The 27,585-nt window shown below is 51.3% G+C and overlaps 1 protein-coding gene across 1 annotated transcript in view; it reads right to left on the bottom strand.

The window, feature by feature from the left end:
- Nucleotides 1-27,113, bottom strand: part of NAA25 (N-alpha-acetyltransferase 25, NatB auxiliary subunit) — a 46,374-nt gene extending 19,261 nt beyond the window's left edge. Inside the window, exons 1-12 of the mRNA XM_036741856.1 lie at nt 27,029-27,113; nt 16,737-16,822; nt 15,904-16,042; nt 14,779-14,897; nt 12,322-12,396; nt 11,167-11,274; nt 10,422-10,500; nt 8,816-8,927; nt 8,502-8,591; nt 7,893-8,062; nt 6,765-6,877; nt 1,940-2,147 (exon numbers count right to left, since the gene is read on the bottom strand). Coding sequence (XP_036597751.1) covers nt 1,940-2,147; nt 6,765-6,877; nt 7,893-8,062; nt 8,502-8,591; nt 8,816-8,927; nt 10,422-10,500; nt 11,167-11,274; nt 12,322-12,396; nt 14,779-14,897; nt 15,904-16,042; nt 16,737-16,822; nt 27,029-27,086 — 1,357 coding nt within the window. The 5' untranslated portion in view covers nt 27,087-27,113. The remainder of the gene's footprint in view (nt 1-1,939; nt 2,148-6,764; nt 6,878-7,892; nt 8,063-8,501; nt 8,592-8,815; nt 8,928-10,421; nt 10,501-11,166; nt 11,275-12,321; nt 12,397-14,778; nt 14,898-15,903; nt 16,043-16,736; nt 16,823-27,028) is intronic.
- Between the last annotated feature and the right edge of the window lie 472 nt (nt 27,114-27,585).

Raw genomic sequence — 27,585 nt, 5'->3', positions numbered from 1 at the left:
CCACGCGCTACATTCACCCCCTGCACCTCACAGAGCATTCTCAGAAGGCAGTTACTGAGCTGCGCCTTGGACCAGAGGCCACAATCAGTCCCAAATGGACACTCAGCTCAAATAGATAAAATGGGCAGGAGGGAGAATGGAAGGTGGGATCTCTCACAACTCCAGGGAGGCAGAGACTTCTTGATGCGAAAAGGGACAGGCTGAAAAAGGCAAATACCTTTGGTTACACCAAATTAGAAAGCTTTTTTGCACAAACACAATCAAGTCAATTAGGAAGTATAAGAAAAGAAACTGTAGATTAGTAAAGAGATAAACATACATACATCTATTTGCATCAAACATCTCTTAGGCCAATATCCAAGATACCTGGGGAATTAGCACAAATGTGGAAAACCAAGAACAGTTCCCCAATGGGTAAGAGTAAAAGGCTAGGAACAATTCTCAAAAGAATTGTAAACTGTTAACCATATTCAAAATTATTCCAAATCACCAGTAAAGAAACGCAAATCCAAACAATTCTGAAGTTTCACATGGCACCCAGCAAACTGTCCAAGAAACGAAGGATAGAAATGGCTGGGGCTACTGGGGTCATGGGAAGGCAGGAAGGCTAATACACTGCTGTCGGAGCTGAGACCCGATCCCACTGTTCTGGGAAGCAACTATCCCTGCCTCCCCAAAAAGGGACTTAAAATGCCCACACACTGCAAAAAGCAAGAGATCCCACTCTGGGCACAAACTCCAAAGAGGCCCAAGATGGGAAGAAGCACCCCAGTGATCACCAAATTCACACCGATGCTTTTTTTTATGACTGCAAAAGACTAGAAACAAAGAAGGTGCCTGGAGGACAGCCTGGATAAACTGTGATCCACGAACCTAACAGATTATTTTTGTAGCAGGAGAAACAACATGAGAATATGAAGAGTTTGGAGAAACAGAAGAAGACACGGTCATGTGGAGCCAGGAAAACCACACACACACACAGTGACTACGACCACAATAGAAACAAGACTGAAAGCAGGGTAATAACTAAAATGCCCAACTAGGACTCCGGGACTTGAGAAAATGTTCCTCTCTCCTTTCATGGCAGAGGTGGGGGACTACAGGCTTGGAATATGGTATACGCTATGAGAGGCAATTGATGTTTGGGTGGTTTCACTAAACTGGTTTCTTTCCTAATCTCTGCCACACGTGAGGGATTAAGGGGAGCCAAGGAGAGGCACATCTGGAAAGGAATGTGATGGAAAAAAAGGCATCTTTCAAAACAACCACCAAGAAAGCTGTTACAGAGCTAAGTCGATCACAAGCACTGCTTTCATCTGTGCCCGGCTGTACTTGGACAGCCCAGGTGGGGTGACCCAAGGATTGTGAAAGCGAAGGCAGAGGAGAGCAGTGCAGTATGGGGGATGCTGGGTTTGGCGCTGGAGGATCCAGGTTCCAATCCTGGCTCTGACTCCTACTGCTTCCCAGTGTGACCTCAGCGAAGGCCTGTCCCCTCTTCTAGCTTCGGCATCCTAACCTGCCCCTTCTGGGGTCAGAGCCAACAGGCCCCCCTCAAGCCAGGTGCCTCAATGTGGGCCGCAGCCCTGAGGAGAGGCCGGCTTCACTTACAGCCACGGAGGCTATCCCCACACTAATAAACCAGAAGCCTGTGGGCGTCTGAAGGGTACATTTGTTTATAAAGGGACACGTGGTTTTATCCAGAGGCGGGTGCTTATCATCGTGTCATTTCATATATTTTAAGGTGAGCAAATAAATAGGTCAATACAATAAACTATACATTTCCCAGTCTGTGGAAAGCCACGAAGAGCTCAGCAGTCAGAGCGGTAGACATCCTAAAACCTCAAGCCCCAGGAGGTCCCTGGACAGCCTCTGCTCCTGTCCCCAGGTGGTCCCACATACCCTGACCACCCCACGCTCAGCCCCTGGGAAGGCAGCTCACCAAATTCCAGTCCATGGTGATATCTTAGCATCAGCTCCCGGACCACCCTCAGCTTCTGATCCTTATCCATACTGTGGTAGAGGCCCAGGAGTCGCATCAGCTGTACCACACACAGGTGCTGCTGCAGTCCCCTGATGTCAGCAGGCAGGGCCAGCTTATCTTCTGTGGGGGTGGACAGCGGCACCTCTCCAAGGAGCTGATTGATAAACTGCCAAGGGGAAACAGAAGCAGAGCTTGTGAGTCTCCCTGGTCTTCCCACCCGTCCACCCCCTGGGCCTGGTCATATCTATTCCAGCTTGGCTAGACCTGACCATCCCGCAGCCTCACAACCTGAACTGGGATGGCTTTGAGGTTCATCCCCTGGTTTCTACTCTCCCTGGGGCAGGGCAGGGCTAGCTCTGGCAGGCTGGCTGACAGCCTAGAAATGGAGGGTCCTCTCGCCAGTGGTCCCCAAGTGCTGATCTTCACCACCACCACCAATCAGTGAACACACCACCAGGGCTGGGGGTAAGTGACTGCCATATTCCTAACACCCCTAGACCTCTGGACTGTGGGCCAAGCCCTGCAGTCTGGGCTGGAGAAGATACCAATCTAGCCTCGTCATTCCTAAGGTTCACTCCCTCCTAACTCCCTGAACCCCTTCTGAGGCAGGCTACCAGGTAATGGCCTGTTAGGCCTGGGGTTAACCATACTGAAAGAATGAGCAATTGATTCACAATGTATAATGTATAATGGCTATTTAGATTGTGTACAGCCAAGGACCCTGGAAGGGATGGAGAGGTATCAGTAATTAAGGTAAGACTTTCTTTTACTGTTTTCTCTTTTAGCACTTATTTAATCAAGTGTCCTTGAAGAGTCTGGCCTTTGTTTCTTTGATTAGATTGGGAGTCTTTGATGATTTGCTTCCCTCAAGGGAAAGGCTAGTTTACATGGGTTTGAGTCACATGTTTGTGATGCCAGAAGCTTTTTGGCCATGTGGGTTTGAGTCACATGTTGTGACGCCCTTTGACCCTGAACAGGATATATAAACTCAGAGGTTGGCATTTTTCCTTGGGGCTCTCACTCACTGGAAGAGTGGCGTGTGACTTGAAGAGGCTCTGGGCAGCCGTTGTTAAGAGCCCCATGGCTTGTAAACCCAGATGTTGGGACGTTCCTGGTAACTACGAATTGTGATTTGAATCAGACAAGGTCTGTCTGTTGATGTTTGTAATTTCTATTTGTATTTGTTCTGAAGTTCAAGGTGCTGGCTTTTCCTCCTGAACTAAGTGAGTTATATTTGTACGTGTGATTAAAGTGAGACTGTTAACCCCTTAAAGTCACTTTCCTTAGTAAAGCAGATCAAAGAACCTGTGCTGACAGCGCTTGCTGCTGGTCTTGCTGGGTCTTATACAACCACAGTAGCTGCTAGCAAGATTGCTGCTACACTCTGGATGGCTCAAGTTAAATTTGGGGATTAGCTAAGAATGCAGTTCATTTTGGCAAACATTTATGAAAAGCCTACTGTGTGCAGAGACCACGGTGTAGAAGAAGAGCTACCGTGCAGAGAGAGGGCAAGGTGAATGCCTTCATAGAGCTTATGGTTCAATGGCAGATAAGAAACAAACAGGTAACACCACCTGCTGATGATACAGAGTCCATGGGAGCCAGGGGTGGGGCAGGGGGAGCTTTCAGAGGATCCTCTGGGAACAGAGAACAGGCCACCCTGGCTGGAGAAGAACGGGATATGTGACAGAATCACACCAAACAGGAGAGTGTCCACCTTGACACTGTCACCACAGCTAGCATTCATAAAACGCTTTAAAGTTGACAAGGCATTTCATGGATGTATTCTCATTTGATCGTCACTAGAGCCCTGGGTGGCGGATGCTGCTATGGAGGCAGAGGAACCTGCCCAGGGTACCATACCTAGTGAGTATCTGAGGTTGGCTACACAACCAGCGAGTATTTAGCTGGCTTATGTGTGGGTACCTTCAGTGACGCAGGGCCCACTACACCCTACAACAACCCCTTCTCTGACTGGACAGCTCTCGTAGTGAGGAATCTGCCTCCAAGCAACATAAGCCAGCCTTGCTCCTCATCCTGCCTCTGGGGTCAAACGGAATGGAGGTAATCCCTCTTCCCTGGGACATTCTGTCAAATACTTAACCCAGCTTTCTTGGTCCCCTGATTAAACATCCCTGGTGCCTTCAACCAGGCATGACAAGGGCTTGAGGCTTCCACTATCCCAGATGCTCACACGTGGCATGGGACTCTCACCTCCTTCCTCCTCTGAGGACATGACTAGATCTATGAAGGAGAGGGGTTTGAAAGTGAGGCGAGGGGTGGATAGTAGAGGACAGGAGGTACAGGCTCTTCACCTGGGTCTGTGGACATTTTAATACTTTGATAATTGTATTTCAACATAATTGGTTTCCTTGTAATCCTACCTATTTTATTTTGTGCATTTAAGAGAAGATTCTAGAAAGGATCCCCAGGCTTTATCAGGACACCAAAAGGGGATAGGACGCAGGAAGCTAAGAACTAGTAGGAAGCTCGGCAGGGAAGGAGAAGATGTTCTGACAGGCAGGCCATGGGGATGCAGCTCTGGAGCTCACAATAGAGCAGGAACACAGACACACATGTGGAAGTGGTCTGGGTACAAGTATGGGTGAAGACAGGGGAGTGAAGGAGGCTCCACAGGGAAAGTCTGTCATAGCAAGAAAGCAGACTTCTAGAGGAAAGATGCACATCAGGACACCAAGAAGAGAAGGAGAGTCAGTGAGGGCAATGGAGAAGGATGGCCTGGGGCCTCCCAAGCCAAGGAGAGAGCCAGCATCTGGAGGAGGGAACTTAGCACCCAATGTTCCAATCCTATAAACATGGATTAAGGGTCAAGCAATAAACATTTATTAATCGCCTACTATGTGCGCTGTGCTAAATGCTAAATGCTGGGGAGACAAAAAGAGGCAAAAGACAGTCCCCGCCCTCAAGGAGAGTACAATCTCACGGGGGAGACAACATGCAGACAAATATATACACAGCAAGCAACGTACAGAATGAGTAAGAAGTAATGAATGGAGGGGAAGGCACTGAAATTATAAGGCACAAGAACTACCAAGATAGAAATATCTGCTACCCCGCAGTAACTTACATTCTCCTGGAGACAAGAGAATAGAAAAAGAGACTGCTGGCCTGGACCATCAAGTCATTCAGTGAGTCCCCTGAGAGCTCAGGGAGGAGCCAGATTCCATGGAGGGAAGAAAAGAGGTGGTGGTATGGCGAGAGAGAAAGCAAGATGGGCCTCCCAGCCTATAGAGAGTGCAGGGGGCAGGAGGGCCAGAGGATGTGACCAGCCGTACATCCCGTATTAACCCAGAGGAACCTGAGTCAGACGTGCCCCTGTAGAATTTCTACCTTTTCTGGTAAGCGGCATTAATGTTCTCCTTGTATGAGGGAATGAGAAACTTGTGAACAGATTCTTCCCTAAGCCCTAGTTCTCCCAGAGTGCCCTGTCTAGGGCCTGTGCACCCAGAGGCCAGCCCTCAGCACCAGGGCACAGTTCTTGGCACCTGGCCGGCACTTAATGAATCCCACCATGTACAGGGGATGTCACAGACAAGGTGCTGAGATTTCTGAGAACTGAGATCCAGCTTCTGGGAGAGATTCTCTGTAAATTAACAACACGTCTCCATCCTCTTTTGTACTTCAATGGAAGCCTTCCATTGTTAAGCCCACTGGGTGGTCAACCTCATTTCAGCTGCCCCCTCAGTGGCAAAAGCTGGGTGTGACCCTTTCTGGGCCAATGGTTCCCTTTGATCAGGCTTCCTCACGTACTCAGCATCTGCTTTGAGAGACGATGCTGCTGAGCGTCCAGGCTTTCTACTGTTTCTCATCTAATGGGGGAAAACGGAATCCCTGACTGCGAAAATCACCTCTCCCAATCACAACTGGCATCAAACACCACCGGAAGAGCCATTTCAACAAGCGTTTAACCGCCCAGCACAAACCCAAGGGGGCACCTAGTGACGCAATATCGTGGGGACCTTCGATGATTCTAGGGAGGCAGTCATAACCAGGGTGGGCCAGAACACAAGGCCTGCCTTCCAGGTCCAGCTCTTAGGCAAAGCACTCCTCTGAGCCTCGGTTTCCTCATGGTAACATGGGACTAAAGACACACATGACCCACTACGCAGGACTGTTCAAAGGAGAATGCTTTGCAAACTTTAAAATCTGAATTACTTTTCAATATATTACTGCAGGTCCATGCCCACCTAATTTAGTAGTAATTTAGGGCCTTGAAGTCAGGAAGGGAAGAGGAAGGAAACAAGCATTTATTGAGCACCTACTATATGACAGGCACTCTGCTGAGTGCTTTACAACGATCATCTCAACCGCCCTGGGAAGCAGATGCTATGAAGATCTCCATTTTACAGATGAGGAAACTGAGGCAGCCATCAGTGAAGTGACTTGCCCAGGGTGACCCCGTTAGGAAGGGCCTGAGGCTGGACTTCAGCACCCTGGGCACAGCCTTCAGGAAGAGCTGGTTCTGGCCTCTGACACTAAGCAGCCGTGTGACTTCCCTTAACGGGCCTCGGGGCCCCTCCTGAGGGTTCTCTGCTCTGACAACGTCCTGCTATTTCAGCAAGCAGTCAGGATCAGCCAAGCAGGTCCTTTCTGGTGCTCCCCTCTACTGGCCACAAGGGCTGAATCCACCCTCTGGGATTTTCAAACCACCCAGTCAAGTCAAAGCGACCTCAGAAAAATTGTCAGTCCTTGGTGCTCCATTCCCAGACGGGAGAAGAGCCCCTTTGTGCCCAGGCCCCTCCCCTGGCGGCGCCACACTTACCTTTGTACACTGCGAGGCAGGGAGGAGGTCCACAAACACCTTCAGGTCAGTGAAACAACAAGGCTTGTCTCCAAACTTTTTGAAATATTGAAACATTAACTCTTCTGGATCACCTAGGAGACACAATCACCAAATTACTGAAAGGACGAAGAACGTTCAAGGGCCCATCAGAATGGAAGCAGGAGCTGTGTGCCTGGTGCCGGTGAACCATCACACTCAGACCACTCACTGGCTCCAAAGTGGCAAAGGCATGATGGGCAGGGAGGGAGAAAAAACAATGGGCCTGTCCAGAAAAAGCCAAGAAACTGAGGCCTGATTTGAGGGAAAGGATCTGAACTTGGGTCTTATGACTCCAAGGCCGACATTCCATCCCCAGTGCCAACCTCTCTGTCTCTTGCTGCAGGGCCTCAGTCAGGGAGACCCCACCTGACACCAACTGGCCAGGTGAGGCCAGGGGCATCACGTCCCCTCACACATAACCCTAACACTCTACGCTGGCCCCACACACCAGCACAGAGAGGTTCCTCACCCCAAGTTCACCACACAGGGGAGATCATGGCCTAGACCAGCCCCACTGCCCCCGAAAAATCATACTTGAGGATCACAGACCTAACAGCTAAACAGAGACAAATCCAACCAGCACAAGAGTGAGCCGGAGTGTAAGGAAACCCTTTCTCTACAAGATTTTCTACAGTGCCTCTCTAAGCGCTTCCATTTTAGGAGGAAGAAATATATGAACAATGACGTGCACTTAGGCAATCCAAAAGAGGAAGTGCATGCGCATGTGTGTGCGCTTACGTGTGTGCATCCGTGTATGTGTGTGTGCATGTGCATGTGTGTGGCACTCCCGAGTGGCAGGGCAGAACTATGAATCAGTCATTTCATCAGCCTTTGGAATAAGGACCATTCTCTGGCAGTAGATTTAGTCCCCTCCTCATGACTGGGTGATCTTAAGTACATTTACATGCCCAGAATCTGCTGAAGCAGATGGGCAAGGGTAGGGCTTCCTAAATACAGGAGAAGCTATCCTGTCCACCACCTCCTAGCCAGGGGAATATGGCAGGGCTGACTCCCCACCACCACCTCCCTGCCATGGAAGAACCCCAGGAGGGCGTGACTGCTCCTCACCCAGCTTGTGCTCATCGTTACAGCCCTGATGCCGCAGGCGTCGGATGAGCTCCAACTTGGCCAGGTATGGGCCCCGAAGATGTCGGGGGCTCTTTGACTCCTCCAGGATCCTCTCTTCAATGAACTTAACAGCTTCTTCTGTGGAATAATGTACTTCTCCTTCCAGAGAACTGGGGACAAATGCACAGACACATAGACTCTTGGGCCTCTCCCCTACCTCCCAACCCGAGGTCCAGGGAAGCCACTGCCAACAGGAAGGAAGCAGAGAATGTCAAACAAAGGAGAACACGGGCCATGGTCGTCTTATTTTTTAACCAGCTTTATTGCCAGCTTATCTTTATACATCACAATCATCTCTGTTAAGAAGTCCTCCCAGGGGTCACCCACTACAGTGAGTGACAACATCTGACAAGGTGGACAACACTCCACCCCAGGCATCCCCCACCTCACTATGTCAGTCTGCTCAGGGGAGGCAGGGAGAGATGCGTGCTGGGGTCCCAGAAATGCCAGGTTGCCCCTCATCTAGAGCTGCTGGTAACTGAGTGAAGCCCAAGGGGCTGCCCTCCCCTCCCAACCACCCATGGGGAGGTAGGAAACAAACCCACTTACTGTTCTCCTTCCGCAGGAGGGGTCCAGGCTTCATCGATGAGTTGAAACACAGAGTCAAAGTAAGTCAGATAGAACTGCCAGTCATCTGAGCTAAAATCAAAGAAAACCAAAATGACAGGGACCATTAAAGTGAGTGCTCTCCACCTGGCCTTGGACGCCATGACCCTCAGCTCTTCTTCACAGCTGGGCCATTGGCTTCAGAGAGGGGAGAATGGCAAGTCCTGTCAGGAGCTCCCCAAGCCAAAGTTGGCCATTGCTCACCCCACGCTCCCAGGGACATCCTCGCCTCCCAGCTGTGCTGAGCACACACTCACTTCTTTAACAAAAGCCTCCGCGACAGCGCGTTGCACTCGGGCCACCTGCTCAGCTTCTTGTACATGGCCATACACTTGTTTTCTCTGCTTCGGAGCTCACTGGTCAGCTTCTCTACAACCACAAAAGGGATTCGTTTAAACAGGTTTTGTTTCCTTTCCTAAGGAGCGATCGCCAAACCAAAAATCCTGCTGCAAGGTGAATGATGTGGGGCCTCCTACTAGGGGTGGGACCGCTGGAGGTTACCCCATCTTCCCAACCTACTCCCTTCCCTCCCTCTACCATCTGTGAAAAGGGCAGAATGAGGGACGTGTTTCCAGAGAAGGCACAGGCTGGTGCTTGAGCAGAGTGGCAGAACCATTAGCTTTGGCCAGAGTTGGAGAAGGTGGAGGGGCGGGGAGAACAGGTGATGAGGAGGTGACGCCAGGGAGAAAAATGAATCCAATCTCTCAGAAATACCGATTCCCAAGGCTGAACACAGAGGAGAGAAGAATCCATAGCTCTGATCTAATTAGACTTGGCAATTCAACCTTAGCATAGCTTGGCAAGTGAGGGTTAGAAAGGATTTCAATGCTGGGGCACAGAATCACAGGCTTCACATCTAGAAAGCCCTTAGAAATCCTCTCCTAGCCCCCGCAGAGAAGGAGCTCGTTCTGACACTCACAGTATTTGGCAGACCTCCTCTATGTGGGCAAGGTTGTATTTTTATTTTCTGCTGACTAGGAAAACAAATAATGACGAAAAGCCACCAGCTTCAGCAATACCCTTCCATAATTTGTAATCGGTAGCCATACAAGACACGTCACAAGTAGGCATTTCCGTGGGACAGCTGCCAGACATATGGCCTTGCCCACCCCCACAAAAACAGCTCTCCCCCATTCCAGCCTGTCAGGTCCATCCCCAACTGCTCCCCGGCACTCTGCCCACGACATCCCACTGTCTTTTCTACTTCTGAACAAGTCAAACTGAGAAGATCACAGGGCTCAAAAGCCAACAAAAGCCACGATGGGCCACGAGGGTGGGTGTACACAGAGCAGGCCTTCGTTAACCAACATGGAATTGTGGCATTAACTCTAAGAGTCAGACTAGGCCTGATTTCACCTCATTCGCGGACTGAGGACATCACAAAAGTGGGGAACCCCTGCCCAAGGCCAACCCACAAACGGCCCCTCCCCATCCATGGAACAAGCTGATACCAGTGGGGGCAGAAAAGATGCAGCAGCAGCTAAGAAAAGGCAGCCCAGGCCAGGCCCAGAACACAGTGTCAGAGGATCTGGGTTCAGATCCTGTCTCTGTACGGCCTGGGGCCAGTCACTTGGTTACTTCACACTTGTTCCCTCCTGTAAAAGGAGGGGCCTAAACTATAGCCCCCTGGGCTCCCCTCTGGTACCCTATGGAGGATCTGGTGAAAATCAATCCCCGTGAAAAAAAGATCCAGCCACACTCCTGTATTATGCTGAAAAGCCTAGTGAAGTCTGTGATGAGTGTGGCAAGTGCATTATTTAACTTCGGATCTCCTACTACAGAAAAGTAGTCCCTTTTAGTGAAAGTGCCAGTCACAGCCTGAAGGCCCAGATCAGGCCGACCCTGCTGCCCACAGGCAGTTACCTCCTAGCTTGCCTCTGATGACATCCAGGGCTTCCTGGTACTTCCCCAAGCGCTCCAGAATCATGTAATAAAGCTCCACCTGAGGGGTGAAACCCGAGAGAAAACGGGGGTCAGGAAGATGCTTCCAGGAAGAACGGAGAAGCAGCCAATGCTCAGGCTGCATGAAGGACAAAGACAGACACTGGCTTCCACCTGGCAACAGGCTCAGAGTGACCCAGAGGGTTCTGGACAATGACAAGGAGGCACAGCTCCAAGCATCCTCAGACCACTGTGCTCACAGAGGCAGACCGCACATGTGAGAAACTTTGTAAATCCTTGACTCCCCCAGGGGGCCTGGGATCCCATCAAAGCATGGGTCTGGGAGGAGGGGATGTGCTAAGTGCCAGGGACACGACATCCAAAGTGGGAAGCCGTCAACCCACACGACTGTGTCCTGGCCCGAAGGCCATTCTGGCACTGTGTGACAGAAGTCACGGCCCCACAGGGCCAGCACTCTCCCGTGCTCTTCTGTACGTTCTCATATTTGATCCTCAAAACCACCCTGTAAGGTCCCTGGTTCAAGTACTGTGACAAATAAGGAAACTGCCGCTTGGCTTCCTTGCTCTGCCTAAGGTCCTGCTGCCAACAGACATAGGAGCTGAGCTGAACCTGAGCACTGAGCCCTGGCCAGGCCTCCCCTCGGCCAGACCTCCCTTGTCTGCAGCTCCTGGCTACGTACGAGGACAAACTACCACCAAACACCTACTTCAGCCTCGGCTTCGATCTTGTCCTCCTTCACCATCTTCTCCACCATCCTCTCAGCAAGGGGCAGAAACATGGTTCTGGAGAGGTTCTCATCCTGGGCTGATATAGACTGGGGGAAAGGAAAGACATCCATCAGATTGTCACACCAGCGGCCTTTGGCGAAACACTTCCTCTGACCCAACTCCGTCAAGAAACAATCAACCTGACGATCACCCAACCTCCCTGACACGTACAAAGCTGATCCAGCAAGGGCTGATCTCAGGCTGTACAAAAATACTCATGACAATTCACCTAGACTTCTTCACACAGAGAGCTCACCAGGACACAAAGTTGCCCAGAAACGTCCGTTTTGTAAATGGCGGCACAGCCACGTGGGATGATTCTGGAAGTCGTGAATCGCTTTTCCCTACAACTGTGTTTCAGAAGAGGCCAGGGACGGTGGGAGAAGCTCTGGGCTCAGTCAGGCAAGCATGGGATGACCCACGTGGCTACACCCAACTCCCAGAACCTTTGTCCCCTCACCCGTACAATGGAGCAGCAGCAGCAGCTGCTTCAGTGGTGGCCAGAGTCCAAATGAGAGAGCTCTCTTGGTGTGGGGCACTTCCAGCTTTCCTCTTTGGCAGCTGGGCCAGGACAGGGTTTGCAGTCATACAGTATGACCAGAAGACCTCTAGGAATCCTATGGAAGGTCACCTGGGCCTGTTCTCCACCCCCACTCCCACGTGAGCTCACTGCTGGCAACTAGCGCCTAGTCTATTTATGAATAAAGTAGATGAACCTGAGGCTTTTTCACTAACTCTTGAGTTCTGGGCTAGCTAATTAATTCATCCTGAAAGATCCAAATACCTTATTAGCTTTCCCTAACCCCCTCTCCCCCAGGCATCCACTGCCATGACCCGGGACAACAATACCACTGGACACTAAGACAACAGGTAGAAAAAAACAACCAGGACATAAAAACAAACTGTATCTGTTAGTGAGGAGAGGCAATAAAAACTTTGATTGTGGAAAGTAAATAGACGATACTCAAAGTACATATTTGAAAATGGCCCTAATCCCACATCCTACTAGAAGAACATGAGATAAGCAGGTTATTGAGGGCAATGGCAGGGCCTAAAAGGGAGGCTCCCCACGCCATTCTGAACCCCGTACTCACCTGCATAATTAAACTCATGACAGACCAAAAATAATAAGGGTTTTTTGGTACGATCTTATAAAGTGCCATTCCAGCCTGAAAAAGAAAAAGACAGTCTTGAACTCAGGAATCTTCTCAGATCCAGTGAAAGCACCCGATGATCTCTGTACCATCGTGATAAAATGATCGGCAATAAAAGCCCTGTCCTGCCCGGTCCTCCTCAAGTTAAAGTCCAGCTGGCCTGAGAACGGCAGCCATCTCCCCCTAGGCAACCACCAGGCCTGGGCTTCAGGATTTGCCTAAACAAAACCACTTATCTGAGATGTCATACTGCCACAGATCCAAAAGAAACCAGCTCCAAAGAAATAGCACACACTACATTCCTATTTCAAAAAGGAAAGGGAATGGCCTGGAGCATCCAAGGGAAGCACAAGAAGACACAGGTGTCCCAAGATGTCACAGCTATCCCTGGGCCACTCCCATTGCCAACTGCAATGGTGTGCAGGATCAAGGACAGGGTCTCCTGAGACAAAGCTCTTACTCTCATCAGCAGGGCACTAACAGCAGCCTGGCAAGCAGCCTAAAGCCAAGAGGTAAGAAACAGGCTGGCCGCACGTGGCCCTGACCAGGACGCGCTTGTTCAGTTTACCTGATTATTTTAACAATGACAATTTAACAATGCAGCCGTGGGGTGCAGTTTCCACTGTGAACCCTGGTCTGTCAGGGGGATCCCAAAGGGCAAGTGTGACTGCTGGGATCTTTCACTACCCCACCTTGTGCCAAGATGATTCTATTTAATACGATCCCAAACCCCAACATGAACATCAGAACAAACGAGCATGCAAAGGGGAAGCTGCCACAAGAAAGCCTAAAGCCAGGCAGCCTGGCATTTCTCAAATGGTCCCTGCAGACTCCCAGCGCTGTATTTATTGTAGAAGGGAGTCATGTGCAATCACTGGACCGAAAGAAAGCAATGTTAAAGGGCATTAGAATGATGTCCCACCATCACCTAAGTAGCAAAGAAGGTAGTACTTAGTAAAGCAAATCCATTTAAAAGACAAAAAGGAAAGGCAAGCCAGCAACTACAAATGAAGTGCACCTGAAAGCTTTTCTAGGTGGATTCAATGTAGCACGAAGGGGATTTTTTAGGTGTACTGGGATTGAGACTGTCTTAATATAGCAGGCTTCTCATCTACCTGAGTCCTTCACTTTTAAAAAATACATAAAAATCAAGGGGAAAAAAATTCAGAGCCATTTTCATTTCTAGGCACCGTTAACCTAATTTGAAAATGCTGAGACAAGCTGTAATCTGCCACAGCCAGCTCACTCCAGGCCCACAGATGCTTCAAACACAAATACTTTCTGTCATTACTGTACATGATATGGCTGTTGCGTATTTGTGGACCCACCTACTCCTCCAAATCACACCGAACTCCCACAGGGTGGAGCTTTGCCTCAGTGATCTGGTCATTGCTCACAGAAAGGTTTTATTCAGAGCAGGTGTTTAATAAATGCTTGATTCACTAATGAATCTTTTAGAGAGCACATGAGCATCCTTTCTGAACTAAATATCCTTTGGAAACAAAGTGAGCAAGAGGCAGTAGGGCCCACTGGACAGGATGGATGGATGAATGAATAAACACATGGGCATTTATTAAGCTATTATCTATCATATATTCTAAGAGCTGGGAATACAGATGGATGAAGGGAGCTAGCCCCTCCTCTCAGGGAGGTCACACCGAGTAGGAGGAAGAAAACACATGGGCAAGAGTCTGGCCAACAAGTTTGGCTGGCAAGGCCCAGGCCTCCTCTGGTTGCCCACAGGAAGGTGCACCAGCAAAGGGAAGGGAGTGTGGTCATGAGGGTTGAGGACAGGCTCAGGGGTGGGGGGAAAAAGATAGTCTGGCTGGGTGCCAGCTTTGGCGGGGGCCCTCTAGGAACCCCATAGGGCCTGGGGTGATCTGTTGTGGGGGGGGAGGAATCCAGCTCGGCACCAGGTCTGGCTGGGGCTCTCCAGATACTGCAGGACAGTGGGGTAGGGACTGAGGTGGCATGGAAGGAGGAGGGAGAAAGCTGGACTTGGGAGTTAGGAAGACCTGGGTTCAAATCCTGCTACTGAGGATAGGTCATTTATGCTCTCTGGGCCTCATTTTCCTATCTGTGAAATGGGAATAGCAGCACCTACACCACAGGATTGGGCAGATCCAAAGTAGATAAAGTACTTTGTAAATCTCAAGGCTTAACAAGTGCCAACTACCATTAGTATTAACAAAACAGTGCAGCTGGCTCATTCAGGCCTTCTCCAGGGTTTTTGCCCTTTTCAGTCTCTGGGGAAGCAGCTGAGCCAGATAAAACAGAGGGCATTCCGAAGCCAGGAGAACGGATGGACAATGAAGCCCCGCTACCTTTTCCAAGCACAAGAGAGGCTCCCTGACCAGCCTCCCAGCCCTGCAGCCAGTGCCCGCAGCCTCCACTTACCTGCTGCATTTTCTTGTATTCCCCAACGCGAGCATAAGCCATGAAGAGGTGAGAGTGGTACTCCTCGCTGTTGGGGACCTTCTTCACCGCTGCCTCGTACAGCTTGGTGACCAGTTCCGCTGTGACAGAAACAGGGAAGATTTCACTAACTTTCACTAACTGCGGCTCTTCCCTGTTGGGCCAAAGGGGCTTCACTTCCATTCAGTCAGCAAGCATCTACTAATGGCTTACAACAGGCCGAGCGCTGTGCTGGGCCCTGGGAATACAAGGACCTGCCCCCAGGGAGCTTACGTTCTACTGCAGGGAGGAGGACACAACATCCATAGAGAAAATTAAATCTGAAATACGGACAACAGAATTTCCAAAGAGTGGGAGCTAACAGCTGAGGGTGCTGGGAGAGGCTGAGCTCTCTATGAAATGAAGGCCTGTGGGGATGGACACGAGCTTGGATGTGCAGGTGGATACGCATAGGGAGGCAGAAGGAGGCACACAGGATGGCACCAGGGCTGGTGACTACAGGGTGGTGGTGCCCTCGGAGGCCGAGTGAAGGCAATGAGCTCTGGCTGGTCACAGAGCCCAAGCCGAATGATCCCTGCCCCCGAGTGACTGCACACAGTAGGCCCCTGACCGACGAACCCCTGAGGATCAGGACTGATGGTTACACTCTTGTACACATGGGCCCAGGGACCTCCCGCTCCCCTGAAGAGGAGCCATGCTTTGCTTCAAACTACTCGAAACAGCAAACAAAAACAGGGACAAGGGGCTGAGGCTGGTGGACAGAGTGAGAAGAAATGAATGAACAAGGGAGCCTGCAATCCTTAGTGGACCCAGAATTCTGAGCCCCCACCAGTGCCCGGAGCTGTTGCTCGGGCTCCGACAGCTGGGAGGACTGAGTGGAGCTAGCTAGGCCCTGCCCATCTCCTCCCTTCCTGGTCCTCATTCTTCTCCTCCGCCCAGCCCCCACACCAGCTGCCAGTGCTCACCTCTCCTCTGGACATCTATATTACAAGGACACTTCAAATAGACCAAACTCAAGTGTGCGCAAAATTGTAACGTCCAAAAGTTCCCTCCCACCTTTAAAAGAGACACAACGCTGTTAAAAATGAAGTTAAACAAAAGACCCACGTCTGTGCATTTCCCGATAGAGGATGGTCAGTGCCTGCAGGGAGTTGTCATCGGTGGGCTCAAGGGCGGCGACTTCTCGCGCCAGGGCGAAAGCGTCATCCTGCTTCCCGGTCCTCTGTAACCCAATCGCTTTTAATACCTACAGAGGAAGGAAAGAAGCAGCTGCTAGAAAGGGAATGAAAAAGATTCAGAAAGCCAGAGATCTCATCAGCAGCCCAAAGCAGATTTGCACTTTCAGTGAATCTGATCTGCCAGCCTCCCTTCTTTTGCCAGACACGCGTGGGGGCTGCAGAGGGCTCACAGAAGGCAGCTGGCGGGGCCGAAGGCCACACATGGAGAAAGCAAAGATGAGTTTTCTAGCTTCAAGCAGAAGGTGGCATTTGAGATGAGTTTTAAATGGATTTAGGACCTGAATCCTCATAAATGGAGAGAAGGGCATGGACTCAATGTATAACGTGGAGGTGGAAAAGACAGGCCCTTAGAGAAATAAATGTGGAAAAACATCTGCAGTATTTCATTTTTAAGGCAATACAATCTGAAAAGCCACAGGTGAATACACACTTGGGAGGTTAATCAGCAAATGACCATGAGCCACAGGAAGGGAGGGCATGTACGTGCATGTGTGTGCGTGTGTGTGTCAGATCAAGTGTGAGCCATAGGAAGGAGTGTGTGTGTAAGAAAAAGTGTAAGCCATAGGAAGGGATGTGTGTGTGTGTGTGTGTGTGTGTGTGTGTGTGTGTGTGTGTGTGTAAGACAAAGTGTGAGCCGTAGGAAGGGGTGTGTGTGTGTGTGAATTCAACAAACAAAAAACGTCTTATGCCAAACAGACTCACCTTAGCACAATGCAGATCTTTGTGTTTTTTCAGCAGTTTGTCAGCTTGCTGAATCGCCATCTTATTATTGCCATTATCAAGATAATCTACAAAAATGGAAAGAAAGCATAAGAGTCAGAGACAAGAGAGCAGCTACGGGAGGGAGGGCAGGGCCTCCCAGGACAGCAGGGGCTGACTTCTGGAAGGGATTCCTGACCAGACATGCGCTGGACTTGATGGCGACGTAAGCCCCTTCCAACCCTAAGAGTCTGTTATAGGAGAACCAGCAGGTTAGATGCTACTGATTTTCAAGAAGAGGGAAAGAAATGTAACTGAAGGAACGGAGAACGAAAATGCAATATATTTCCAAATAAGAAACAGACACTACCTATAGTTACCACCTCTCATTATGGATGTTTGACTGGGCACAGGATGCAGGATCCTCGCCAGGACCTGGGCCCATCACCAAGGTCCCCCCCAATCAGCCCAGAATGAAAGAAAGATCCTAGCACCTCTAGAATGTTCATCCTATGACGGGGGGAGCTCAGTCCTACAGATCACTGGAATCTAGAGGCAACCTTCCAATTCCATTTCACACAAAAAGTGTAACTTCTCCCCACAACTGTTTTATCAGGACAACAATACAGAAAGTCAGGGTAGGCCAGTGGGAAGAGCAGTGGCTCTGGAGCCAGAGGTCTGAATGACTATAGGCAAGTCCCTTCACCTTCCTGGGCCTCAGTTTCCCCATCTGTAAGAGGTGGCTTACAAGGTCCCCTTCAGTTCTCAATCTACGAGTCTATGCTCCCATGCAGCCACATGTCTGGGTCTACGCTCTGTCTCCTCCACCAGCTGCTTCCCTTCTTTCCTGGGAGCAGGGCTTCCTGGGAGCAGGGCTGGTAAAACAGATGAGGCAGGAAGCAAAAGGTCAGAGGGACAAGAGAACCCAAAGGTGTGGCCATAGTGATACTGCAACCAACCACCAGCAGACATGTTTGTAGACAGAGGGCTCTAGGGTGGTAACAATATGAGGCCAGGGCACCATCATGAGGAATCACAGAACGTTATAGCCTTATGAGCCCACACCTAATGATCAATGGATATTTTGCAAGGAAACTGTAAAAAAGTGCAACACATTTTGCTGGTTGCAAAAAAATCAGCCCTTACTCAACACCTAGAAAGATCCGGTCAAGCAGACAGAATCACAGCCATAGTCCCTCAATTACCTCGCCACTTCCACAAGGAAAGTGCGTCACCAAGTGCAGGGCCCACACACAGAATGGCTGGTCCAAATCTCCTCGACAGAATAACATGTAAAAACCAAAGCTCATAATAGATGTCACCGTACTGAAACTGCAAAGCTCTCCAAAAGAGACTTAGTGAAACAAATAAAAACCACGTGGCAAGAAGACAAAGCACATTCCAAGGATGGATTTAAATCCATAATTTTACTCAACTCCAAAAGGCAATCATTTCCCCCTCTGCCAGAGACTAGAGAACACAGAACATTTCTGAATAGTAGGGTGGCAACTTCTGCCTGGACCATTTCTATCTGAAGTCCACTCAGTAGACACTGAGAAGAAAGGAAAGCTGATAACAGGGGCAGCCTGGCACTGTGGGGAAAGGCAGCTCCTGGCTTCCCCAGGCCTGCCCCTGACAACACCCTGGCTGGGTATCTGCGCCCATCCCACCACCTCCAGGCAACCCTAAGCTTCAACTGAGGCACAGACTTCAGGGCTCAATCAGGTGTTTCCAAGAAATCACAGGCCAGAGCAAAAGTCAAAAATCACAGTTCACGGGGAGATGGAACATAGAAGCCCTTGTCACCATCCCAATAGGAGGATGGCACCACCAGGGTCTCTATTCCAGTTTGAAAGGTATAAGCCCTTGTCACCATCCCAATAGGAGGATGGCACCACCAGGGTCTTTATTCCAGTTTGAAAGGTAAGGCACTGAGGCTCCGGCAAGTCCAATGATCCGCATCTCCGGTGTTAGAAGTGAGATCCGAACCCAGCTCTCCTGACTCCCAAAGTCCAGTCGTCTTCCCACTCTGCCATCATGAACAGATCTGCCCGATGAATAAACAACCTGACAAACATGGAAGGTCAAGGGCGTGGATGAATGGCATCCTGGATCACCAAAGGCTGGAGGCTCATTTAACTCTGGGGATGCTCCAGGTCAGCCCATGACAAGCAGACTTCATTTCTCTGGACCTCGGGTACCCCATTAGTTCAATGAGGAAATAGATAGGAGGCTCCCTAGTTCCCTTCTACCAGAGACAGTGGACGATCCTAGAGCACTGAGGCCACTGCTGCCCCAAAGGTGCATCTGCAGATTCTGAAGAGGGCGGCCCTCTCCCTTCCAGCCAGCTCTGAGCGAACCTGTGAAATGTCTGCAATTCTGTTTTCCCGTACCGATATGTATCCACAATTGAACATCAGTTGGGTCTAGCCTGGAGTCAGTGATGACCAACGTTGAATGAGGCTTCTTGTGCCTGGCCATCCAAGGTCAGATACCCTTGGTCCTAAAGATGCCCCAAAGTGATGGAGAAGAGCAGAGCACACATGGTTATTCCACTGAGTTTCCTTCTCTCAGTATTAAGGTGTCCAGGTGACTGGACAAGTGCCAATTGGTCAACAGTTAAAAATGGGCATGCACACATGCGCGTACATGCACACACACACACATGCATGCACGCACACACGCACGCACATGCGCATTTGAACTTCAATGTTTCTCATACAAGTGGCATAACCTAGTGATAGAACAAGCTAGTAAAAGAGGTTTCTATGCCAGTCATTCATTTAGACTCACCTACAGGGCTGGCCTCCATAATTCCTCTACCAGTTGCCACGTGCCCATCCATACATGCTCTGAGCCAAGTCCAAGACACACTATCACAACTGTCCAACACTTATTCCATCACTATCTGTCCTGCTATTGAGTCCACAACAGGTTCCAGAAAAGCTTTCCTGGCCAAATCTATGACTCACCCTTTGCATCCTTAGCTGGCGAGATGGAACTGGATGTTAAATTAGGAGGAGCAATAAATCTCAAAGTTATCCTCCTAATGTTGCTGCACAGGAGAGGATGAATGGCCAGGAGCCCCTTAGGCAACACAGCAGCGAGCCAAGTCAGAGGAGAAGGCGTGGGATCAGGACATTACTGCTCATGGCTTAAAGCCCTCAGAGGTCAGGGACGGTCAGATCGGTGAGAGGCAAGTGTGTGACAGACATAAAGTCAGGCCTGGCAGAGTCGAGTCCTGGACTTGAAGCCAGAGACCTGGGTGCAAGTCTTCCCTAGGCTGCTGGGCATGGCCCTTCCCCTCTCTATAGCCTTGGAGTCAGGAGGGTGCCAGCCCCACTCCATCTTCTGACACATACCAGGTGTGTGGGTCCTGAGTGCTCTAAGCCTCAGTTTCCCTAGCTGCAGAACTGCTTCACAGGGAGGTTGTGGGACTCCAAGGAGATCAAGTGTGTAAAGGACGTGACCAGCCTTAAAGCAGGTACTCCCAAAGTGGGACTTGAGAAGCTTGCCAAGGGGCCACAGCACCAACATCCCATGACAAATCCCAAAAGCAGTGGTGTGAGTGAAAACGTATAGACTGGAGGTGAAGTTGGGGAGAAGCCCTAGGGCACACCTAAAAATCTTAAAAAGAGACAGCTGGGGGAGGAATTCCTACAGACTAAAGCCAAATGAATGAGGTTTGGATATGAAACTCTTTCGTACTGAGCAAGAAAAAAATCCGCAACAGTGAGACACCAGAGGAGCCGCTCAGCGATCTCGGAACTAACCGAAAAACCAGAAGCGATTTCCAATTGATGAAGTTAGGGAGCTTTGGGTGTCCCTTCGGAAACCACTTCCCATTCTTGCTAAACCTGCTCCCAGAGCTTTCCTCCCATCTATCCCAGCCTGTTTCTGGGAATCGGGATTCTCAATCCTGCTCTCAGTCCAAGCCTGAGCGGGACACTGAGGCGCCTGGCTCTTTTAAAGTGAGGCAGAAATGGGGCGACTGGCGGACAAGAAGCATGATCTCTGTGACTGTTCTGCTGAACACGCAGCAGCTGTAGGACGCTAACAAAGGCGCTTCTAATCAGTGAGTCTTCTTCATGAAACACGGATCCTTTTTGGTTTTTACAGGCCCATTCCCTCCAAACTCTGGAACTGCTTCCCTTTCCTTGTGAGCAGAAGGCTTGGGAAGGTTTCCTGAGGAGCAGAAAAGCCATGCCTTTGGGTCTCTAGCAATGGCAGCTCGGGTTACAGCCTCCTGGTGTGGCTGACACCGGAGCCCAATTGGGAAGGGGATCTGAAAGTGCTGCCCTCAGAGCCCCGGGTGGGCGGCGAGCCAAAGTGAAACGCTCCCTCCCAGGGGCTGCACGAGGGCCGAAGCTGTCTCTGGTGTCACCGCGTCCTTGGTGCTCGGAGGCAGCATCTCCGCCGGCAGCAGACAAGTCAGATGCACACAAGCATGACGCAGAGCTGTAACTAGGGTGAGGCCACTGGGACTTGGCCCAGGGAAGGAAAATTTAGAGGATGCCCACAATGTCTTCCTGGAGCAGGCTTCATCCACTGCCCAGTTCCATTCAACATGAAAGCCTCCTTCCCCCTAGGCTGCTGAAGCCTAGCAATCTCAAGGTGTCTACTAAGACGAATGTCAGCCCCCCTGGAGCTACGCCCCTGACACCAATACCTCTCCAGCTCTGCCAGCAGTGGCCAGTCACCGGCCCCACCCCTGGCACAGCCAGTCCATAAGCCTAGGGGCCTCAAGCTCCAACACAGCAGCTCCACACTCCCCCACCAGCAGCAGGCAGCCCCCAGTCCCCAGGTGGCAGGACAGCCCCATGGTATTCCAAGGCAGGAGTCTAGTTCCTAGCCCAGGTGAGCCCCAACTCTACTAACAGAATGCTAATTATCACTGGCTCCAGGACTTCTTGGTCAGTACCAATGCCATGGATGTTTCTAATTCCTGTAAGATAGCTAGAAATCACCTAAGAGGTCTCTCCAGGCTGCCCACAAGAAACCATCATCTGGCTTCATCTACCCTGTTTCTCCAAGCTTCACCTCAGTTGGAAGAAGCACAAATGTAATCAAAGCTCAAGTCTCAAGTCTGTATTTATGGCAGATGGAAAAAGAAAGCCCTCCTATGGATACTACCACACCTTCCCTGAGTCAGGCTAAGTAAACTAAAAGTTGGAGCAAGCCTCACTCTGTCCTCCCATTACAACGGCTTCTCTGTGACCTTGGCCTTTCCCATGAGCAGCCCTCCACCCCCCAGCCAGGTGAGCCCTCGGCCTATCCCCCAGACTCTGGCTGTAGCTGGTTCCCACCTGGTACTGCTGCCTTCGCCAACTCCCCTCCAAACCAGCTCCCACGGTGCCCTCTTCATTAGGATAAAATGCAATCTCTTTCAGTTGGCAGTGCCCAACTCCTGCCCACCTTCGCCCCTTCTGCTGGTCAGCTAGATGGTCCCCCTGGCTGCTGACCCCCAGATCGCCACCCCCCCACTGCTGCCTTTGTACCCTCCCCTAATTCTCCCATTCCCCCAACGCCTGGGGGGCCCTTCTCTGTCCTCCCCTCTGCCTGGGAGAATCTCCAGCTTCCTTCAAAGCTGTTCAAGAATTCCTTCTCCACGAGGCCTCTCCTGATTCCTGTTATCTGAGCATCGCTGCCCACTGCCCCACACACCAGACTGCTGTGGCTTCATTGTGTGAGTGTACGTGTGTGGGTGCATGTGTACACACACGTGTGTATATACACAGACATACACACAGTTATATTAACTAATCCAAGTTCATGGCGTTTCCCCCCAGTAGAATGGGCGCTGCTGGATGGCAGGGGTCATTTCATATTTTGTCTTTGTATTCCTAGCAGTGCCTGGGACACAGTTGGAGCTCAATAAATGCACCTCTAGGTAGAACATAAGGATCTAATTGTTGTGGGTTCTTCGTTCTCTTAAAAAAGATTTCAAAAATACATTTTGAGAGTGGAAATGTTATCTGGGGGAATTCAAAGGTAGAGTTTTTATGAAAGGCCAAAGGCTTTTAAAAGAAAGCTAAAGACATGGGCCAAAGGCCCTTTTCATGAAAAAGCTGGCCACCCTCCAAGCCTAGAGCACCATGGCCCCTTCGGGAGGGGGCCTGGCACCTGCAGGAGAACTTCAGGGCTGAGGGCTAAGCATCTCACATTCCCCCAAACCTTCAGGGGGCTTTTAGCCCAGAGTTGCAGCAGAGTAAGTACCTGGGCTGGATGCTAGCCAGGCCCTGGAGGGAAACATCAGAATCACCACAAAGGTATGCTAGTCATGACCAAAAAGCCCAAGAGACTCGCTGGGCCCGATCCAAGCTTGGCCAAGGTGGGACCAGCTTGAGGGCCATCCCCCCAGGGAGGCTGAGCTGGTGTCTATGACTCAAATCCCAAGGCTTTTGTAAGGGTACCTTCTCCTGCTTTACTTTCTAACAAAAGCTAATATCTAGTCAGTCCCTTTTATTAAGAAGTTGGGTTTTACCTTTTTTATTTCTTAGTATTAAAATCAAGTCTTTCTTATCAAAAAGTCTGGTAGTGAAGCTACATTATGTCCCATCAACCCACACAGGAGTAAAAATCTGTTGAGAACAGAAAGAACTTGCAATTTCCCTTATTCCAATAATTTGGCTAAAGAAGGCCACTGGAACGGGGTTTCTAATAAGCTGGGTGGGTGGAGGCTTTCAGGAACCAAAACTCCAAACCCAAAGCTGGCTCATCATGCATATGCCACAGCTTATGGTGAATGAAGCAAGATGCTTTGTGAAATACCTTAAGTAATCCCATGATCCACAGAAAAACCACCCAAAATCCAAGCGCTCCAACTGGAATTTCAACTCCACACCTGACATCTCAAACAACCTCTAACTCCACCACTGAGAGGCAGCTCCTGGTTCCCACAGCAGCACATGGTGAATCACAACCATCTCACCAGGATGGTCCTTGGCTGACAGTCCATGGCCAACACCTGCCAGAGGTTGGCATCCCCTTCAAGCAGCCTCCAGGGTCACCTCCATGCCATGATTTGGCATCAGAAGACAGGCTCTGGTGGGAGAAAGCTAAAGGTTTTTGAAATATCTGTTTAAGAGTCCAATGCTCCTTCTTTGGTCATCAAGAACATCTTTTTTAAAAATCCAATTTTAAGAAGTATACAGGGAGGCCACAGTATGCTATAACACTGTGGCATCTACCAATAAGCACCAACAAACGACCAAGCTGAGTAACTAACGTAAGCATGACTAGAGGAACCCTATTCACAAAGGCTAGGAGTAACAGGTAACATACCTGGAAAGAACACTCAAACGCTGCTGGCGCTTTGTCAGACGCAGATGATGCTGAGCTATTTTTCCTAATTACAAGGGATAATTTCAGTGGGAGAAGGAAGCCAAGAAGTACGGTATATTCACAAATACTATGATGTAAAATTAAGTTGTCAATAAATCTTTTGGGGAAAAAACAGTTGTTGGAGCCACAGAATTCTGACCGCTCTGACCCTCTCTCAAGGGAGAGCTGGCTACTATACAAAGGCACATGGACTGGACTCCAGTGGCCTCTTCTAGGCCCCAGGCCTGACCCTGACCATGATTCACAGCCCCAGGGCCCTGCCTCTCTGCCCCCTCTCCAAAGCTCCCCAATGGCCCCATCCCCCAGGGTTATGGAAAAGTGCTTTGCTAACTATACACCACGACAAACGTGAGCTATGATTTCACTCCATCACAAAGCAAAGGGAATCTAAAGGCAGAGAGCCTGGTACAGGGGATGGCTAGGCTTGGAGTCCCAGGGTCCTGAGTGTGAATCCCAGCTCCAACATGGAGCTGTGTACCTTGACCTGAGTCTCCAGCTTCTCTTCCACAAAATGGGGTTAATCTCTGTAGTTCCAAATTTCCAGGGTTATTGTTAGCTCACGCCAAGCCTTATAGAAGTGCCAGCTACAACTGTACAACACAAAGAAACTTGGCCCCTCTGCCTCTGGGATACAAAGAAAAGAGTGGCCGGACCATCCTTCCCTGATAAGCTGGTTCCTCAGTTTGCAACAACCAAAACAAAAACCCAACAAACACAAGCTAAGACACTGACCTTGAAGCTTCTCGGGCTTCAACCTAAAAAGATGAGTAACAAAGCATACATTCACCCAGGCAGAGAAGAAAGGCCCAGGGCCAGGGCCAGCCAAAGTACACCTGGAGGTCCCAAAAGTTTGCCCATCAAGGGCTCCCTCCTCTATTTCATCTCTCGATCGATTAATGTGCAGCAAGGCCTGAGGTGGGGATGTGCTCGGCATGCTCTCTGCAGAGACGGCAGCCCCAGAGCCAGGCACGCAGGGGAGGCCCCATGCCAGCCCCAGGTGTCTCATTTTCAGAATGAGGAGCCAGTCTGGTGTTAAGGGCTCCAAGGCATTTTATTTGATCTTCACAACGGTCCAGGATGCTCGGCCCTTCAAGTTTGATTGTTCACTTTTGTGGGTGGGGAAACTGAGGCTTACAGGCTGGAGGGGCACACCCACGATCTAAGAGAGTGAGTAGAAGAGCTTGGACTTGACCAGAGTCTGGGAGATCAATACCAGACACTTCCTCCCTGCCTCTCTTGGGGGGTTCCCCTCTGTACCTCTGCAACGGATGGGATGGATCAAAGTCCAGAGCTGGCCAGGGCCTTAGCTAGAGGCCAGCCAGGCCACCCCTGTCCCCTTACTTTACAATCCCAGGCAGGGGTCTCATAGATGGCAAGTCTCTTAATGTTATGCTTCTTCGGGGTCTCAGAGTGGAAGAGACCCAGCGGCAGGCTCTCTCAAATCAACTCAGCAAATGTTTACTAAGCACCTCCGGTAGACTGGGGGCGATACAAAGTTTAGGGGGCTCCTAAGCTCTTCAGAGGTCTCCAGGACCCCGGGACCAGGACACTCAGGCAGAGAACTCTAATGCAGGCCAGAGAACCAGGCAAGTGCATTCAACTGCTGCACAAACAGGGCTCTGGGAGCCGGGAGGGGGCAATCCAGGAGGCCTCGAGGAAAAGCTGGCCTCTGAGTCAGGATTTAGAGGATAAAACGCACCAGGGAGGGCACTGGCCCATGAAGAACAGCAGAGATCCATTCCCCAGGCCTGGGAGAGCACAGCATGTTTCAGGGGACCAAAGTTGGGCTGGGGCAGAGCAGGAAGGAGGGAGGGAGAGAGAGGAGATAAGGCTGGGACCCGAGCCTCCAAGGCCGAGGATGCCTCCAGGAGTCACCGGGAGTCACCGGTGGCCATGGCCAGACTAGGAGGGGAAGGACCAGATAAGAAATGAGCACAAGGCTCTCCTCCCTGGGACTCACTTTTTCCATCAGCTCTAAGAAGAACCTTCTGGCTGAAATTCATTCAATCTGGAGTTAGGGAGCACCCCCATGCCAGCCGAGCCCCCTAGTTAAGTTAGGGGGACCTTAGTCAGCCTTGCGGCCTCTCTAGACACATCCCCTCCTTCACCTGGGAGGAGGTAGGGAACCCCACGGTTTCTGGGGTCCCTTCTGGCTCTGACACTCACTGACTCCCCCAAACCCCCTCCCTGGGCCCCAGGTAGATGCGGGGATCTCTTTAAGTCAGCTGGGTCACTCACTCACGTCCAAGTCCTTGACTTCATAACTCTAGCCAAACTCCCTTCTCTCCCTCTGGCCTCAGTTTCCCTAACTGTAAAAGAAAAGAGTCTGGTGCTCAGATCCCCTCCAGCTCTGCGTCCCCTCCCCCAATGAATCATCCATAAACCGGGTTCGAACCCCTCTCCATTTACACTCCAAGCTCCCTCCGCTCCCTTTGGTCTCAGTTTACCTCTCTGTAAAAGAAGTCCCCCTGACTCTCCCGGAACTTAGAAAGCTGGCGGCCCCGGCCCACCCCCAACGTGCTCCGGTCAAGTCCCTGTCCGCCTTCTCCGGGCCTCAGTTTCCCCATTTATAACAAGGAGGAATGCCCTCCAAGGTCCCTTCGGTGACCTCGGAAACCCGGCGGCCCGGGTTCGAGTCCCGGCGCTGGCGCCCCCGGGCCTCAGTTTCCCCTCCCGGGGCGAAGAGGCCGGGCCTCCCGGGCCGAGGACGGCCGGGGTCCCGCGCCGGGCCCGCTTCCACGGGGCTCCCGGCGGGCTGGGCGCCGAGGCCGGGCCGGGGCGGGGGGAGGCCGGGTCGGCGGCCACGCGAGGCCCCGGGCTGAGGCGCGGCCTAGTGGCCCGCGCTCCGGCTGGCCGCCGGGCCCCGGCCCCAGGCCGCCCCCCGGGTCCCCGGGGCTGGCTGCGCTCCGGCCGGCGGCTCTCGGGGCCGGCGCCCGGCCGGGGCCACTCACCGTAGATGGGCCGGAGGCGCCGGTCGTTAGGGTCCTGCACATGGCCCCGCGTCGCCATGATGACAAGCGCAGAGCCGCAGTGCGCACGCGCGGCGCCGGCCCCCGGGACGGGGCTGTTAAAGGGCCAGCGCCGCGCTCGGCGCCTCCGCCCGCGATCGCGATAGGACGGCGCGACAGGGGCAAGCGCGGCGCCGGGGCGGGGGCGGGGAGGACGGGAGGGAGCCAATAGGGCCGGCCGCTGGGCGAGAAGCCCGCCCTCGGCGCCCGAGAGGCAGCCCCAGGTTAAGCTTGTCGCCTGTCGCGAGGGTCCCGCGCCCGAGCCATTGGCTGCGGAGGCGGGGGCGGGGGTGGGATGGAAAGAGAGGAGGGTGCGTCTGGTCCGGGAACTGCAACTGAACTACTGAGGTTACGCCCGGGGAAACTGAGGCCCAGAAAGGTTACGTGACTTCCAAGGTCACAGAGACCACGAGGGTTGCTGGTGAAATTCGAACCCAGGATCCCAGGGCATAGACCTGAATCCGGAAGGAATTTCAGAAATCTTTTAATCCACCCCCCTC

Source organism: Trichosurus vulpecula, chromosome 1, assembly GCF_011100635.1.
Source record: "Trichosurus vulpecula isolate mTriVul1 chromosome 1, mTriVul1.pri, whole genome shotgun sequence".
Lineage (NCBI taxonomy): Eukaryota > Metazoa > Chordata > Mammalia > Diprotodontia > Phalangeridae > Trichosurus > Trichosurus vulpecula.
This window is presented reverse-complemented; position numbering and strand designations above follow the sequence as displayed.